Genomic DNA, 18,393 nt, shown 5'->3' with positions numbered 1-18,393 from the left:
GGGAAAGCCACACTCACGATAGCCAATCCAAAGGTAGTTTTCTGAAGTGGGTAACCGGAGCCAAAGTCAAGTCAATCCAAAGCCAGGAAGGGAGAAAGCTGCATCCACGAAAAGCCAATCCGAAGGTCATCAAACAGAGCCAAAGTCGCCAGTCCAAAGGTCCAGGAAGGGAGAAAAGCACACTCACGATAGTCCAATCAAAATCCAAGAATCACAGGAACCAGGAATGCCAAGCTGTAGAGCCAGGACACAAAGCCCAACAGGAAAAACAGGCAGCAACAAACCTAAGCCAAAACGACACTTTGCCTTCTGCAAAGAATCCCCATTTCAGACCCTACTTTTAACTTACTCATCATTATCTGAAGATGAGCTGGCCTCCACCCCATTGTCATCTCCCACAGCTGTTCCTGTCATCACACGTGAATCCCGGTTCTCATCCCTCCAGCTCCTCCATCTCCTATCAAGACTTAGGTTTCCCCATGACCCTGGTGTATCAGCTGTTTGCCAATCGTCCTGTCCCGAAAACCCCACAAACGTATCACTAGGTTGGCTTTGCACACATATCCCTTATTTCTTGTACCCTAGTCCAGTCCGATGTGCCCTCTACATTTTCATCACTCTCAGACCCATCATCCCCAGAGAAACCCAAAAATGACTTCTCCTCTGTGGGAGCAGTAAATATATCCCGGAGCTTCTTCCTCTCCCGTTCCTCATCTGATTCCTGCTCCCGAGTAACCCTCTTGTTTCCTTTATTCACATTCATCTTGTCTCCTTCTTAATCATTGACTCCTCATCACTTGAAAACCCTTCAAACGTGTCTTCCTCCGAAGGTGCCATAAGTATCTCCTGGATCCGTTTCCTTTGCTGTTCTTCATCTGGCACCTGCTCCAGATTACCCCTTTTCCTCCTACTAGTACTTCTACTACCGTTTGTAATATTGCCAGCAGACTCAACTACAACACCCAGTGATTTCATGTAGATGTTAAATAATATGGGGGACAGAATCGAACCCTACGGGACCCCACAGGACAGAGGCCACGGGATCGAGCAGGAGTCCCTCAGCACCACCTTCTGGACCCAACCCTCTAGGAAGGACTGAAACCACTGCAAAACAGTGCCTCCAAGTCGCATTTCCATGAGGAGGTCCAAAAGGATACCATGGTCGATGGTATCGAATGCCACTGAGAGGTCTAAGAGAACCAGAAGGGACACACGTCGTCTTCATCTTGGAAAGAAGTGACAAGTGGAGTGCCGCAGGGCTCTGTCCTGGGCCTGGTTCTGTTCAACATCTTTATTAACGACTTAGACGAAGGGTTAGAAGACACGATCATCAAATTTGCAGACGACACCAAACTGGGAGGGATAGCTAACACTCCAGAAGACAGGAGCAGAATTCAAAATGATCTTGACAGACTAGAGAGATGGGCCGAAACTAACAAAATGAAGTTCAACAGGGACAAATGCAAGATATTTCACTTCGGCAGAAAAAATGGAATGCAAAGATACAGAATGAGGGACTCCTGGCTCGACAGCAGTACGTGTGAAAAAGACCTTGGAGTCCTTGTGGACAACAAGTTAAACATGAACCAACAATGTGATGCGGCTGCTAAAAAAGCCAATGGGATTCTGGCCTGCATCAATAGGGGAATAGCGTCTAGATCCAGGGAAGTCCTGCTCCCCCTCTATTCTGCCTTGGTCAGACCACACCTGGAATCACAGTGCGTCCAATTCTGGGCACCACAGTTGAAGGGAGATGTTGACAAGCTGGAAAGCGTCCAGAGGAGGACGACTAAAATGATTAAGGGTCTGGAGAACAAGCCCTATGAGGAGCGGCTTAAAGAACTGGGCATGTTTAGCCTGCAGAAGAGAAGGCTGAGAGGAGACATGATAGCCATGTACAAATATGTGAGGGGAAGTCTTAGGGAGGAGGGAGCAGGCTTGTTTGCTGCTGCCCTGCAAACTAGGACGCAATGGAACAATGGCTTTAAACTACCGGAAAGGAGATTCCACCTGAATATTAGGAAGAACTTCCTCACTGTGAGAAGGGCTGTTCGGCAGTGGAACTCTCTCTCTCCCCCGGACTGTGGTGGAGGCTCCTTCCTTGGAGGCTTTTAAGCAGAGGCTGGATGGCCATCTGTCGGGGGTGCTTTGAATGAGATTTCCTGCTTCTTAGCGGGGGGTTGGACTAGATGGCCCATGAGGTTTCTTCCAACTCTACTATTCTATGATTTTATGACTCCCCTTATCTAGTTCTCTACATAGATTATCTACCAAGGTGACCAATGCTGTCTCAGTCCCATAGCCAGGCCTGAAAACAGACTGTAATGGATCAAGATAATCTGTGTCATCCAGGAAACCCTGGAGTTGTGAGGCCACCACACGTTCAAGAACCTTTCCCCAGAAATGGAAGATTTGACACTGGCCTGAAGTTGTTTCATTGTCCGTACAATGAAACATCAATATTCTTTCTTATCTCACTTTAGTGGTACAAAAGATATGAATGAAAAGAAACTCTCACACTTCTGGTTTCAGGTAGTTATTTGCATGACAATCACTTACCTGTGCATATGACACCAGCCACTTCAGAGGACGATACATTGTGTGGGTTGTCATCCCATGATTTTGCCTTGCATTCTCCGAGGGAGGTCTCTGTTCCAGCGCAGTTACCGCCAAACAGCCTAATGGGAGTAATTTCCCCTTCAGAAGGAGAATGATGTGAGGCAGATAGAGCACTTCCACAGCCAAGATACCTGCACACTACTCTGGCATCTTCAAAATCCCAGTCAAGGTCAACTATCATTCTCCATTGACCTTTGTGGAAAAGTTCAACTCTCCCGGTACAGCGATCAAAGCCATCAGATAATCTAATCTCTGTGAAGGGGAAAGAACAGCAATAATTATTTGCATTTCTTGTTCTAGTAGATACTAGCTGTGCCCGGCCACGCGTTGCTGTGGCGAAGTATGGTGGTATGGGAAATAAAGTATTGAGGAATTATGTGATTAGAACTGGATTATATGAGGCCCCTTCTTCACAACTGTATAAAATGCACACTGAAGTGGATTATATGGCAGTGTGGAGTCAAGATAATCCAGTTCAAAGCAGATAATATAAGATTATAAATGGGTAATATAGCTGTGTGGAAGGGCCTTGAGGCTACACTGCCATATAACACAGTTCAAATCTGATAATCTGTATTTTATAGGAAAGAGGCCTAAGTGAGACCTAACTGTGCCTGTCCCCTGGGCTGAGTAGGTTGCTAGGAGACCAAGTGGGCGGAGCTTAGCCTTCTAACAGGCAGCAATTGGATAAAAACAATTATTCCTCTCCTTCTAATTAGGACTTTATTTTTCTTTTCTTTTTGTTGTATGAACGTAGAGGCGTGGATGAATGGTTGTACTGTCAGTTTTCGAGGTTGTGGGGTGTTTAGTTTTGTTGTTTTGTCCTAGGCCGAAATTTCATTACCCTTTTATATATATAGATAGTAGGGTTGTCCAAATATTCATTATGTTTCTCGTTTCGTAATTATTTCGGATTGTTCTCGTTTTTTGAAATGAGTATTGAAACGTTTTCCCTGGGCGCAACTGGCAATGTAATTCGAACCATCATTGGCCCATTCTCTAATTGTTTCTTAAAATTTTCGTTAATTTTTTTCCTTCCAAACATTTTTTTTAAATATTTTTTTAAAATTATTTTTTATTTTTTGTTTGTTTCTGCAACCTAACATGAATGGGAGCCTAGCGCATGGGAGTCCACCAGAATCCTGCCTTTCCATCTTTAACCCCCCCAAACCCTGTGTCATCTTAAGGGTTGGGGTGTTGGCCCCCTGGTGAGGCTTTGTGCCTGCCAGGCTGAGCCTGGGAGTGACAGGAGAGTTGCAGAAGAGAAGGCAACGCCGGTAAGGCAGAACCTTTGTGGGCCTCGTGAGTTTGTTGCAGGCAAAGTTCCAGGCAAAGTTTAAAACTCCAATACTGCTGTTCTTTTACTGCCCTTCCCTGAGCAATAAACTGGGACTGAAACCCCAGGGAGGCACAGGTCACACAGGAGGAAGTCCTTGTGTTGCAAAAGGGATAAGAATAAAGAACAAACAAACAGAACAAGCGAAAGGAGCAAACGGGAACCTGGAGTGACAGAGAGGGAAGGAAGGCTCCGCCTGCCATTGCTCTTTGCTGTTAGACGCTGAGACTGCGTTTAAAGAAAATCGAAGCCTTACTGTGGTTGCCTCTAACATCTAGATGCCAAATTGCCTTCAAGGACCCCTCCATCGTCCCTTTCTCCTCATACCTTGTGGGAAGAACTTTTCTGGGATCAGCTTACTGTAAAACCTGAGGCCTCCACCTGAGCCTGGGCAGAGAACACCATCAGTTGCTGGCTTATTTCCATTCCAGCCGGAGTGTGGGGCACAGAGTCGCTGTGCCAGCTGCTGTTTTACACTGCTGGCCGGTTCCTGCAGCTGCTTCCTGCAGTGTTAGCCATTGCCTATCAGTGTCGGTCAGTTTCTGCCAATAGCCACCATTTCCCACTGCACCGCTGTGCCAACCACCGTTTCCCGCTGCCACCACCATTGCCCGCTGCCGGCCATTTCGCCTTGTTTTGCCATCATGGGCTTATTGACTGGACCCAGCTTGGAACGGCAGCTCCATCATCGCGGTGGGTGGCAGGATGATCTTCGTTGCTGCCACTGATTATCATTGTGGGCGCTGTGTGGAGAAGGAGGGCTTTTGGAGTCTAGCCGCCAGTGACCTGGCTGTGGTTTGTTTGTTTCATCTGGGCCAAAGACCTAACTATTGCTGTGTCAGCGTGGGCAGTTTGCTGCCCCCAGTTGGGGAGTTCCATCCTCCATCATCCATAAGACCGAAAGCACAATTCCACTCCTTGGGGCCCTACCACTGCATTGTGTTAGCCCGATAAGTAACTATATTGACTGGGTCTGAGCGCTGCCTGCCCTACCAGCCTTATCTAACCTTTTTTGGCTGCTTTGGTATTCGGGTTTACCTGAGGATATATTGATTTCATCTACTAGACCAACATCTGGACCAGCACTTTATCTTACTGCTATAATTGCTACAATTTATTGCTCTATTGTTTATTGCTGCTAACATCTGCTATGAAATTCCACCTGACTTTTATGAATTGTGTTTAGTCCTATAATATGACGCTGCTAGTGGAGGGCTAGGGAGGGTTGCCCGTGGAGTTTTGGGGAGAGGGGGCCTGTTACCGACCCAGTATATAGCCATAACCCGTCCTGATTTTTATATCATAGCACTGAGTCACTTTATTTCTTAAAATTGTATAACGCTGCGTTAGCTACTGGCATTTAATTGAGAACCCATTATTGTTTTTAGCTCTCCATGAGCCCCTCTCCCTGTGAGTTTTATGGGAACCTATGAACTAGACCCCCCTGTCTTTGCACTGTGCACTTTAATATCAAGCTAAGGAGGGGGGGGGGGAGTTACAAAGCTTTTTAGTGCACTTTATTCTAGTAACTCCTAAAGGGGGGGGGGAGAAAGGAGTGGCTTGTCTACATCTATAGCCAGTGTTCTTGTCTCCAGCTATAGCCAGTGTTAGCCAGATGTTAGAGAATAGGGAGAGGGGCCATGTAGAGGGAGGGGGGATGTCCGCTAGCCGAGGAGCCCCCATTGAAGTTATTCAGGGGAGGAGGAGATGCGGGAAAAGGAGACCAAAATTAATTCGGCCTAGGGAGAGATTTCTTGTAGATTTAAAACGGTCTCCTGATATGGTAAATTTGGATAGCCGGGCTGGCGGTCCCTTCGGACTAAAGGTGGTGCTGTTGAACGCCAGGTCTGCAAATGGAAAAACCGCAATTATCCAGGATCTTATCCTGGATGAACGGGCAGACCTGGCGTGCATAACGGAGACCTGGCTGGATGAGGCGGGTGGGGTTAATCTCACCCAACTCTGTCCTCCTGGGTACTCCGTGCAGCACCAACCAAGATCCGGAGGGAGGGGAGGCGGAGTCGCAGTGGTCTACAAGGATTCCATCCCCCTGACCAGGTGCCCCATCCCGCAGTCAACCTTGTTTGAATGTGTCCACCTGAGGGTGGGTGACCGGGACAGATTAGGGATTCTGCTAGTGTACCGACCACCCCGCTGCACTACAGTCTCTCTGCCTGAGCTAGCGGGGATGGTCTCGGGCCTGGCGTTGGAGTCCCAGCGGCTTATTGTGCTGGGGGACTTCAATGTCCATGCGGAGGCCACCCTGACTGGCGCAGCTCAGGACTTCATGGCCACCATGGCAACCATGGGGCTGTCCCAATTGGTATCTGGTCCCACCCACAGAGCAGGGCACACACTTGACTTGGTTTTCTGCCAGGGATGGGAGGAAGGTGGTGGTGTGGAGGAGCTCACCATCACTCCTTTGCCATGGACCGACCATCACCTGATCAGGTTTAGACTCGCTGTGCCCCCCAACCTCCGCAGGGGTGGAGGACCTAATAAAATGGTCCGCCCCCGGAGGCTTATGGATCCGGATGGATTCCTGACGGCTCTTGGGGAGTTTCCCGCTGCCTCGGTTGGTGATCCTGTCGATGCTCTGGTTGCCCTCTGGAACAAGGAGGCGACTAGGGCAATAGACACGATTGCTCCGGAACGTCCCCTCTCGAGTACCCGAGCTAAACCATCTCCTTGGTTCACCGAGGAGTTGGCAGCGATGAAGCGAAAGAAGAGGGGTCTAGAGCGCGTGTGGCGTTTGAAGCAGAACGAACCAGACCGAGCACGGCTGTGCCTTTATTTAAAGGCATACGCCGCGGCAATAGATGCTGCTAAGAATGTTTTCTTTGCAGCTAATATTGCGTCCGCAAAGAACCGTCCGGCAGAGCTGTTCCGAGTTGTTAGAGGTTTGTTGAATCCCATCTCTCAAGATGGGATCCCTGACAACTCGGCAGCCCGCTGTGAAGCATTTGCTCAGTTCTTTGCGGACAAAGTCGCTCTGATCCGCTCTAGCTTTGACACCATATTAATGGCAGCTTCCGAGGATGTAACACGAGCTCCTGCTTGTCCTATTTTGATGGATTCATTTCAATTGGTTGAGCTCGAGGATGTGGACAAGGTGCTTGGAGAGGCAAAGGCTACCACATGCATCCTAGACCCCTGCCCATCCTGGCTGGTGAGAGAAGCCAGAGGGGGATTGGCCGAGTGGGTGAAGGTGGTGGTGAATGCCTCCCTTCGGGAAGGCATTGTTCCAGCGAGCCTTAAATTGGCTGTGATCAAACCGCTGTTGAAGAAGCCATCACTAGATCCCACTCAATTGGACAGCTATCGGCCTATTTCCAATCTCCCCTTTTTGGGCAAGGTCCTGGAACGTGTGGTGGCTGCGCAACTCCAGGCATTCTTGGTTGACACTGATTTTCTGGATCCGGCGCAGTCTGGCTTCAGGCCGGGGCATGGCACCGAGACAGCCTTGGTCGCCTTAGTCGATGATCTACGCCGGGAACTGGACAGGGGGAATGTGTCCCTGCTGGTTCTGCTGGACCTCTCAGCGGCCTTCGATACCGTCGATCACGGTATCCTTCTGGGACGCCTCGCAGGAATGGGACTTGGAGGTACTGTTCTGCAGTGGCTCCACTCATTCCTGGAGGGTCGGTCCCAGATGGTGTCATTGGGGGACGCCTGCTCGGCCCCACAACCGTTGACTTGTGGGGTCCCGCAGGGGTCAGTACTGTCCCCCATGTTGTTTAACATCTACATGAAGCCGTTGGGAGAGATCATTCGGAGTTTCGGGGTCCGGTGTCATCTGTACGCAGATGATGTCCAGCTCTGTCACTCCTTCCCACCTGTCACTAAGGAGGCTGTCCAAGTCCTGAACCGGTGTCTGGCCGCTGTGTCGGACTGGATGAGGGCTAACAAATTGAAACTGAATCCAGACAAGACAGAGGTCCTTCTGGTCAGTCGCAGGGCTGAACGGGGAATAGGGTTACAGCCTGTGTTGGACGGGGTTGCACTCCCCCTGAAGACACAGGTTCGCAGTCTGGGGGTTCTCTTGGACTCATCGCTGAGCCTGGAGCCTCAGGTTTCAGCGGTGGCCGGGAGAGCCTTCGCACAACTCCGCCTTGTGCGCCAGCTGCGCCCGTTCCTTGGGAGGTCTGACTTGGCCACGGTGGTCCACGCTCTGGTTACAGCTCGTTTGGATTACTGCAACGCGCTCTACGTGGGGCTGCCTTTGAAGACGGCCCGGAAGCTCCAGCTAGTACAACGGGCGGCAGCCAGATTAATAACTGGGGCGGCTTACAGGGAGCGTACTACCCCCCTGCTAAGCCAGCTCCACTGGCTGCCAATATGCTACCGAGCCCAATTCAAAGTGCTGGTTTTGACCTACAAAGCCCTAAACGGTTCTGGTCCAATTTACCTGTCCGAACGCATCTCCTCCTATGAGCCCACGAGAACCTTAAGATCATCCGGGGAGGCCCTGCTCTCGATCCCACCGGCCTCACAAGCACGGCTGGTGGGGACGAGAGACAGGGCCTTCTCGGTGGCGGCCCCTCGGCTGTGGAACTCCCTCCCCAGTGACATCCGGCAGGCTCCATCCCTTTTGGGGTTCAGGAAGAAGCTGAAGACCTGGCTATGCGCGCAAGCGTTTAATGAATGAACTCAGTTAGCATTGACATGGATCGGATTAAGGCTTTTGCACAAGGTCTGATGGATGATTGGTATATATATTTGGTGTTGCATTGTTTTAAATCTTATATATTGTATTTTATTATGTTATTTAATTATTTTAACTGTTTTATTCTTATTTTATTGTATTATGATGTACTGGTAGTGATCCTACCAGTTGTGTAAGCCGCCCTGAGTCCCCTCGGGGAGAAGGGCGGGGTAGAAATATTGGAAATAAATAAATAAATAAATAGCGCAGCCTAACATGGCCGCTCCCTGGCCAATCAGAGTCTTCCACGATGGCTGCCAAAGGTGGGGGCTAGCGTCCTCCGTGTCCACGTGGAGGATCTCTATAAAAATCCCCAACCGCAGCCGACCCAAGCCATTCTGGGTTGGGATACTGAGGAGAGAGGGTGTTTGGCGCGTGCTGGGAAGCTGCTGCTTGCTTGTTTGGGGGAGAGAGGACTAACTGGGGGTAGAGTGTTTCTGTTGTTGCTGGTTCGATATTGTGTTTTTTTGGGGGGAAATTGGCTGGGGGCTTGGGGCAGAGTCCTTGCTGTGGCTGGCTTTAGGGAAGTTTTTTTTTTCCAAAGGACGTCTGCGTTCCTGCAAGTGCATTGCTTCCCTCCTGCTCCGTTTGTAATCCCAAGCCCCCGGGCTGAGTGTTATTGCAGTAATCACAAAGACACACATTATTTTCAAACCTAAAGGGTACATTGGAAGAAATAGTTTCCAAAGGACGTGGGGCACCCGCCAAGGCATTGCTTCCCTCACGCTCCATTTCTATTCCCAAGCCTTGGGCTGAGTTTTATTTCTGCAATCACAAAGTCAGACATTGATTTGATTCAATAGAGGGTCCACAGCAATTTATAGTTTCCAAAGGACGTTGCCAATCCTGTCAAGGCATTGCTTGGTGTGTGCTGCATTTCTAATCCAAAGTCTACACAAGTAGAAGAGGGACTTTTACAGTGATAAGAACCCAATTGAACAGGAAATGACTTTCAAAACAGGAACAGGTTTCTTCAAATATTGAAAAATAGTGTATTATAAAAAGTTATAAAAATTCGCCAAAAATCATAGGAGATAGGAAACATTCTGCAATTTGTTGAGCAAAGAGTGTGGAATGTGTTCTCCCACTGTACCAAATTTGATGCGAATAGCTCAAGAAATGAGGGTGGGAGACCCCCAGAAAAGTCCCCCCTGGTTTACTGTTTTTTGGCGATTGCGCATGCGCGTCCGCCATTTTTGAAACATTTTAGAAACATCACGAATTTTTGGAAATATCCAAAAATTTTGGGTGAAACATTTAGAAATAATTTCTACATCGAAGAGCCGGCACCCCCTACTTTAGAAACGAGAATTGAAACATTTTTTCCATCGATCGAACAAGCCTAATAGATGGAAAGAATATTTACAAATATTCCCCAAAATGGTTGAAAAACATTTTTTTTAGTATCAGGAAATCCAGATGACGAACAACCTGTACTGACATGATTTTAAGGCATGAAAACAAGATTAAGCCAAAGTGCATACTTAAAAGAATAATAAGATCATTTTTGAAAGCACAGCTTAAGGGAGAAAAGAGCAGAATAACTGTTTTCACCAGACTTTTCATATTCATTGTTTCATGATAATTACCTGCACACTCCACACCGGCACCTTTCCTGTGGTCACAGGTGAGATTGAGGATGTTCTCTTGAGGACATTTCTTCAAAACCTCTTCTTTCCCTGTGCAGTTTACTTCATCCATCCAAATGGGACCAGATCCTTGACCAAGTCTCATTCCAATGGTTGCTACCAGAGCTTCTCCACAGCCCATTTCCTGACACACCACACGGGCATCCTCTAAATCCCAGCCATTGTCACACACGGTTCCCCAAGTCTTGTTATGAAACACCTCCACTCGACCAATGCATGAAGTTGGACCATCTACCAATCTTACCTCTGAGTAGAGAGAGAACAGAACAGAATACAGACAGTCCCCGATTTACAGATATCAGACTTACATGCAACTCATAGATAAGAACAGAGATGAGACAACAGGAAGTGACAGGAAATCTACCCCTGGGAAGGAAAATTAACTCCTGGAAGAGGTTTCATAGGGAAAGTGTCTCGACTGAAGCTTTCCCATTAATCCATGTTTCCACAACAAGCCAATTTTTCAAAATCCAATTATCACAGGGACAGAAAGTAAAGCGAAATCTTCTGAACAGGGGCATAGACACAGCAAAACAAGCATCACAGGGATATTAACCATTCCCTATGCTATCCAAATCATATAAAGAGAAAAAGAAAGAGGGAGACAGATAACTTGGATTTATACTTTAAAAATGTACCTGTTTTGACCTGAACATTAGGAAGAACTTCCTCACTGTGAGAACTGTTCAGCAGTGGAACTCTCTGCCCCAGACTGTGGTGGAGGATTCTTCTTTGGAGGCATTTAACCAGAGGCTGGATGGCCATCTGTCAGGGGTGCTTTGAATGTGATTTTCCTGCTTCTTGGCAGGGGGTTGGACTGGATGGCCTGTGAGGCCCCTTCCAACTCTATGATTCTATGATTCTATATACATATTCAACTTAAGAAGAAACCCACAAAATATGTCTTGTCTCTAACCTGGGAATTGCCTGCCCTCTACCAGTGCAGCTCATGTTAAAAGGCCTTTATAAATATGGAATCAACAGTGGTGATAAAGGTGTATTTGGTAAAATATAATACTTGTATTGGAAACCATATATTGAATGTAATCATGTTAAAGAAATAGATATAGAAAAATGTAATCACCAGCAGATTGTGCCTAGCCTTAAAATTATACTCTGCTCAGCAAAATAACTGTCTACCCCTAACAGACCAAAGTTCACTCAAGTGCCAGAGACATCTGTTAAGTGTCAACAAGAATAGATAAGCTAAGGGACAAGAGACAAATTAAGGTTTTTTGGGATGTCAAGATAAGACCTGGCGCCATGAGGGGAGTGCCATTAAGTCTCTGACAGCTAGGAAAACTGGGATTCTCCTTAATTAATGAGAATCCCTAATGGATGAGAGGAGGATTCCAATGCTAATAGGTCTCTGACAGCTGAGATAAGGGGATTCTCCTTAATTAATGAGAACCCCTAATGGGTAAGACGAGGATTCCAAAGATAACGCCTAATGGAGGGTTAGAGGTCCTGAAAGTAGTCTATATTTTAGGAAAATGCGAAGATAGCTTTTTAGTTAAGTGCCCAGTAAGACTTTTTTGACACTAATTGGTGATTGATAATACCTGTGTGACGTAGATAGAGGCAGGCCAAAATAGTATATAAGGATCTGTGTTTCTTTGTAATTTTACCCCTTTTTTCCTGGAGACAGGAGGGTCTATATTCTCATTGGCCACTGAGAATAAAGTCATTTTTTCTGCAACCTCCGGAACTCTCTTTGTCTCATTGCCTCAAGCCTTTGTCTGCCATTTCAGTGGAACTGTATGATGTAGGCATATACAACCAATACACAAGTTCAGTATTTGCATTATTTTGTAGTTTTGGCATTTCAACTTTGGAAGCCACCAAGAAGTAACATTCATCTCCTGGATGGCCATCTGCCAGGAGTGCTTTCATTGCGTGTTCCTGTATAGCAGGGAGTTGGATTGGATAGCCCTTGTTGTCTCTTCCAGCTCCAAGCTTCTGTGAGTTTCATTTGTTTCTGAGGTCCATCTATACCAGGCATGGGCAAACTTTTTTGCCTTGTGGCTGCATTGTGGGCTCAGCCGGGAGGACCAGGCCGGGAGGGAGTGGGGCCATATTTTGTTCTTATGTTGTTTGGGCCACTGCCCCATGTAAGCCACCCCGAGTCCCCGTGGGGAGATGGTGGCGGGGTATAAATAAAGTGTTGTTGTTGTTGTTATTATTATTATTATTATTATTATTATTATTATTATTATTATTATTTTATGAGGAGGAGGGCGAGACATGTGGTGGCTGAGAGCAGATGTTGCTGAACTTCAACTGTTTTTCACAGTGAAAGATTTGGGGGTAAAATTCAGGACGGCATGTATGGTATAGTGGTTTGAGTGTCTGATTAGGACTTTGGGAAACCATTGCTTGAATCCCTGCTCAGCCATGGAAACTTACTGGATGACCTCGAATACGGCACACTCTCTTAGACTCAGATGAAAGTCAAGGCAAATTTCCTCTGAAGAAATCATGTAAAACGAAAAACCCAAGAATAGTGACACCATAAGTCAGAGTTGCCTTAAAAAAAGGTAAAGTTTTCCCCTGACGTTAAGTCCAGTCGTGACCGACTCTGGGGGTTGATGCTCATCTCCATTTCTAAGCCGAAGAGCCGGCGTTGTCCGTAGACACCTCCAGGGTCATGTGGCCAGCATGACTGCATGGAGCGCCGTTACCTTCCCAACGGAGTAGTACCTATTGATCTACTCACATTGGCATGCTTTCTAACTGGTAGGTTGGCAGAAGCTGGAGCTAACAGCGGGTGCTCACTCTGCTGGAAGGGGCATGTATGTTGTCAACCCCAGTCATTGAATGAAATGCATACAACCGAACCATGATTGATGAACTCACCTGAACACACAACACCAGCAGGTTTTCCACTATCACAGCCAATTTTCTCCAGAGGATTTGCTGAGCATTGATAGAGGGAGGATTCTGTTCCTCTGCATTTGACATCATCCAACCAAATGGGACTGGTTCCAATTCCATACTGTGTTCTGCTTTGATCCAGGCTTGCTGTTCCACACCCCATCTCTTGGCATACCACTGTGGCCTCCTCAATACCCCATCCGTCACTACAAATGGTGCCCCATGTACCATGACGGAGCAATTCTACTTTTCCACTGCAATTATTTGGGCCTTCCACTAGTTGGATCTCTATTTGATGTCTGGGATCTGAACCCCAGGGCTCTCCTAGGTAAGAGAGATTACAGAGAAAAAGTAAACAGATTGAGTCCGTGGGTTTTCTCCTATATTTCTCACCACAGGAAACCCTATGAAATTCATGACACACACAGCGATTTGCAGACACATACACACACTACCATGGTGATCACTGGACTTTTCCAAATGTAATGTAAGCAAGAAGAATAGACTAGTGGGAATCCTTTCTTCAAGGCTATTGTCAGCCACATAAAAATGGGTTACAAATAAGATATTAATGTTTGGAGCAGAGATTTGCCCACTTGGGTCTGTCAAGTAGATAATTCTGGGTAGTTAGAACTGTAACTCCATTGAAAAATACAGTTCTAATGCACATGTGGTTACAGGACACTCCACTGAAGAGTTATGGCAGACATGTGGTCCTAGAGAGACAGCTGAGTTATTTCTGGAGGGAGAAATGGGAGTGGCATGTATGTGGTCTTCCTCTTTGCTATGTGCCTGCTCTCTGCCATTTTAGACAGCTTCCCATGATCTCTCTGCAACTGTAATCCATTACTGCCAAGAGTCAGACGCCAATTTGAGAGCAAAACAGAGTTTATTCAAGAGATAGCCCAAAAAAAATAGACACAAACACAAAAGATGGCTTTAAACACTTAACTTTCAGTGCTTTAAAGCAGTCCAAACAAAAATATATCAAAAAGTATGCTTTAGCAACCAAACCGGATTATCCAAGCAAATAATCCAGATTAAACAAAAGGTGCTTCAGTTCAGCTCTAAACAAACTAAGTTGGCTTGGAAAAGCAGGCAAAACAAAACAAAGACTTGGAAACTCCCAAAAAACTCCCAAGAGTCACAAGCTAGCAGTTTTAACACAAAGCTCTAAACAGAAACCAAAACCGGACAAAGGAGCTTGTAAACGAACTTGGAGCCGGTGCAAAAGGGAAGGTATGGCTCCAAGCCCTTACTGCTGCAAGCAACAGGCTTTGGAGATTTAAAGGGACAGTGCAAGAAGATGTTGTCAAACCGGTCCGGAGTCGAAATAGCAGGAACAGCAGCAAACTGCTTCAAGAGTGCAGGTAATGCCAGAAGCTCAAGGGACAAAGCAAAGAGACGTCGTCAAGTTGATCCAAGGCCAGGACAGGAGACAGCAGCAGGGTCAGGAGGCAAGCCAGAAGTCAAGAGCCGTGGGTAGACCAATCAGAGAGCGAAGGCAGAAACAGGGTCGAATTCCAGTCCAATGTCCAGAGGTTGTAGTCATCAATTCAAGGTCCACGAAATGGCACAAAGAGCCAAGGCAACAGAAGCAACAGCAGATCTGAAGCAAAGTCCCAGTCCAGTCTTCTTTAACACGTACAGGAATCCCAATGGCGCCCAGCAACACCTTGCCACACGCAAAGTGAAGTGACCCAATATTCCCAATTTATCCCAATTCTTCCTGGGTGTCCAAACACCAACACCCAAAGAGCAGGTGTCCCAAATCCTTAATCTGAATCAGAACTCTACACAGCTAAAGCTCATGGATCAGGCGTGCCTAATTCTTCATCAGAATTCCAATCATCCTGCCCACACCCAACACCATGCACACCTGAGGATCCATCCTCCCTCCTCCAAACAGACCAAGTGGGATCTGCTTCTGAAGATACCCAAGGTTCAGCAGTATCCATGGGCCCCAATTCCCCAGGCATCTCCGGTGCCCGTGCCCAGTCAGTGCCCACTTCCTCAGCCACCACCTGTTCACCAGCATCCATTTCTTCCACAAACTCCCCATCTGAATCTTCCTCAGAAGACTCCCCATTGAGGTCCCTAATTCTCTTTCTGTACAAATCCTCCAACGAGCCCTCCTCGCAAGGGTTTTTCCTTCCTCTCCTGATCCCACCACTATCATCCACAGGCCCCGAAGGCGCAGTCACAACAATTACCATCCTCATTATGTGTCTTGCTATGGTTGTGAGTATCTCTGTATACTGATAGCAGACCTGTAAATAGTTATTTGTAGCAACAACTGAAGAATAAACCTCCAAAAGAGTTGGGATGAAAGCCAGAGCTCAAGTTTGCTTATTAAAGTGGTGAGCTACTAAACAAGGTCAGAGGCTGTGCTATAAAATCTCTGCTAACTGTTGCAAGGACTCTGCAGTGTTTGGGATTGGAACTAACTATTTGCCTTTGAGACAGTCCATCCCATTGCGTAGCTGGGGTGGGCTGTGAAAGGATTAATTCGCATGCCTACTTATGAGGGATGGTGTGTGTATTTACTCCTTTTTACCTCCACTACAGGTTCTACTTTGGGCCTGGGCTGTGGCGCAGGCTGGTGAGCAGCCAGCCAGCTGCAGCCAGCTGTAACAAATCACTCTGACCAAGAGGTCATGAGTTCGAGGCCAGCTCGGAGCCTATGTTTGTCTTGTCCTTGTTCTATGTTAAGGCATTGAATGTTTGCCTTATATGTGTAATGTGATCCGCCCTGAGTCCCCTTCGGGGTGAGAAGGGCGGAATATAAAAACTGTAAATAAATAAATAAATAATAAATACTTAAGGTTGATGGCTATCTGACAACTCTTACTACAAGCAGTCCCCATGGACCTTCTTATCCCTATACAATTCAGTTGCACTTGCTACTAACAGAATACAGCAGAGTCTCAGTTATCCAACACTTGCTTATCCAACATTCTGGATTATCCAAAGCATTTTTGTAGTCAATGTTTTCAATACATCATGATATTTTGGTGCTAAATTTGTAAATATAGTAATTACTACATAGTATTACTGCGTATTGAACTACTTTTTTCTGTCAAATTTGTGGTATAACATGATGTTTTGGTGCTTAATTTGTAAAATCATAACCTAATTTGATGTTTAATAGGTTTTTCCTTAATCCCTCCTTATTATCCAACATATTTATTTATTATTTATTTACAGTATTTATATTCCGCCCTTCTCACCCCGAAGGGGACTCAGGGCGGATCACGTCATACACATACAGGGCAAACATTCAATGCCCACAAACACATTGAGACAGAGACAGACAGACAGACAGACAGACGCAGAGGCAATTTAACCTTCTCCTGAGGGGATGTTCGATTCTGGCCACAGGGGGGAGCAGCTGCTTCATCATCCACTCTGATGGCACTTCCTCACTTCCTCATTCCAATGTTGTAAATTAGTTAAACTTGCCTCCCCACTTTTATAAGTGGTACCTTATTTCCTACTTGATAGATGCAACTATCTTTCGGGTTGCTAGGTCAACAACGAGCAGGGGCTATTTTTTATTTTTAATTGATGGGTACTCACCCCGCCACTGGCTGGCCTCGAATTCATGACCTCATGGTCAGAGTGATTTATTGCAGCTGCTCAACAGCTTGCGCCACAGCCCAGCCCCAATATGTTGGATAAACATATTCGCTTATCCAACATTCTTCTGGCCCGTTTATGTTGGATAAGTGAGACTCTACTGTAACTAATATGATATTAGGTTCTTCCCCTCCCACAAAGTACAAACAAGACTGGATAGGATTAATGGTTAGACTACAACTCTCACCAATTGTCACTCTTGGCTAAGCTGGCTAAAGTTTGCAGAATTCTTTAAGGTTGTCTTCCTGTCCTTCAGCTACAGGACTAGCTGAAACCAAGGGAGTTTGTATATGTATTCATTCAAGATGAAATTTGGATCAATCAACTTACCTGAGCACACAACTCCAGCAATTTCTTCAAGGGTGCAGTCATGTTTTCCCCATTGGCTTGCTTTACACTGACTGAGGGTTAATTCTGTTCCTTTGCATCTGACATCATCCAAACTAATTGAAACATTCCCATATCCAAACTGTGCTTCACTTGTGGCTGATACCGCAGCTCCACAGCCCATTTCATGGCAGACGACTGTGGCTTCCTCAATGCCCCAATTGTCATCACAAACAGTTCCCCACTGACCATGAAGGAGGACTTCAACCCTTCCACTGCAGCGACATGGACCATCCACCAGCCGGATAGTTTTCTGGTCTGATTCCACAATACATGAGCCCAACACTATATAAAACAAAATGTCAGAGAATACTTTAGCAGATGGAACCAGAGGAATTTCAACCTTGGGTTACTATTTCAAAAGCAGCCATAAGGCAAAAACATAGGTCATGTGATGCGGCTGCTCCAACAATGTGATGCGGCTGCTAAAAAAGCCAATGGGATTCTGGCCTGCATCAATAGGGGAATAGCGTCTAGATCCAGGGAAGTCCTGCTCCCCCTCTATTCTGCCTTGGTCAGACCACACCTGGAATACTGTGTCCAATTTTGGGCACCACAGTTGAAGGGAGATGTTGACAAGCTGGAAAGCGTCCAGAGGAGGGCGACTAAAATGATTAAGGGTCTGGAGAACAAGCCCTATGAGGAGCGGCTTAAAGAGCTGGGCATGTTTAGCCTGCAGAAGAGAAGGCTGAGAGGAGACATGATAGCCATGTACAAATACGTGAAGGGAAGTCAAAGGGAGGAGGGAGCAAGCTTGTTTTCTGCTGCCCTGCAGACTAGGACACGGAACAATGGCTTCAAACTACAGGAAAGGAGATTCCACTTGAACATCAGGAAGAACTTCCTCACTGTGAGGGCTGTTCGACAGTGGAACTCTCTCCCCGGGGCCGTGGTGGAGGCTCCTTCTTTGGAGGCTTTTAAGCAGAGGCTGGATGGCCATCTGTCGGGGGCGATTTCCTGCTTCTTAGCAGGGGGTTGGACTGGATGGCCCATGTGGTCTCTTCCAACTCTACTATTCTATGATTCTATGATTCTATGTCATATCTAAAATGTAGTCAGGCTCATGTTTCTAGATCTAACCATGTTCCGATTAAACCCATCTTGTATAGTGTAGCTTCACACTGACAATCGTTTTCTTTTTAAACACTGATGTCCCTGAATTTAAAACAAAATCCTGTTCTCTT

At 46.6% G+C, this 18,393-nt stretch overlaps 1 protein-coding gene across 1 annotated transcript in view; it reads right to left on the bottom strand.

Moving 5' to 3' along the window:
- The window catches only part of LOC100553407 (deleted in malignant brain tumors 1 protein), a 126,964-nt gene extending 109,428 nt beyond the window's left edge, over positions 1 to 17,536 (bottom strand). The window contains exons 1-4 of the mRNA XM_062974299.1: positions 17,153 to 17,536; positions 13,166 to 13,507; positions 10,250 to 10,555; positions 2,560 to 2,871 (exon numbers count right to left, since the gene is read on the bottom strand). Of these exons, the coding sequence (XP_062830369.1) occupies positions 2,560 to 2,871; positions 10,250 to 10,555; positions 13,166 to 13,507; positions 17,153 to 17,333 (1,141 nt within the window). The 5' untranslated portion in view covers positions 17,334 to 17,536. The remainder of the gene's footprint in view (positions 1 to 2,559; positions 2,872 to 10,249; positions 10,556 to 13,165; positions 13,508 to 17,152) is intronic.
- Positions 17,537 to 18,393: the final 857 nt, after the last annotated feature.

This window comes from Anolis carolinensis, chromosome 2, assembly GCF_035594765.1.
Source record: "Anolis carolinensis isolate JA03-04 chromosome 2, rAnoCar3.1.pri, whole genome shotgun sequence".
In the NCBI taxonomy this organism is placed as follows: domain Eukaryota; kingdom Metazoa; phylum Chordata; class Lepidosauria; order Squamata; family Dactyloidae; genus Anolis; species Anolis carolinensis.
The sequence above is the reverse complement of the archived record's forward strand: the minus strand, read 5'-3'. Positions and strand labels throughout refer to the sequence as shown.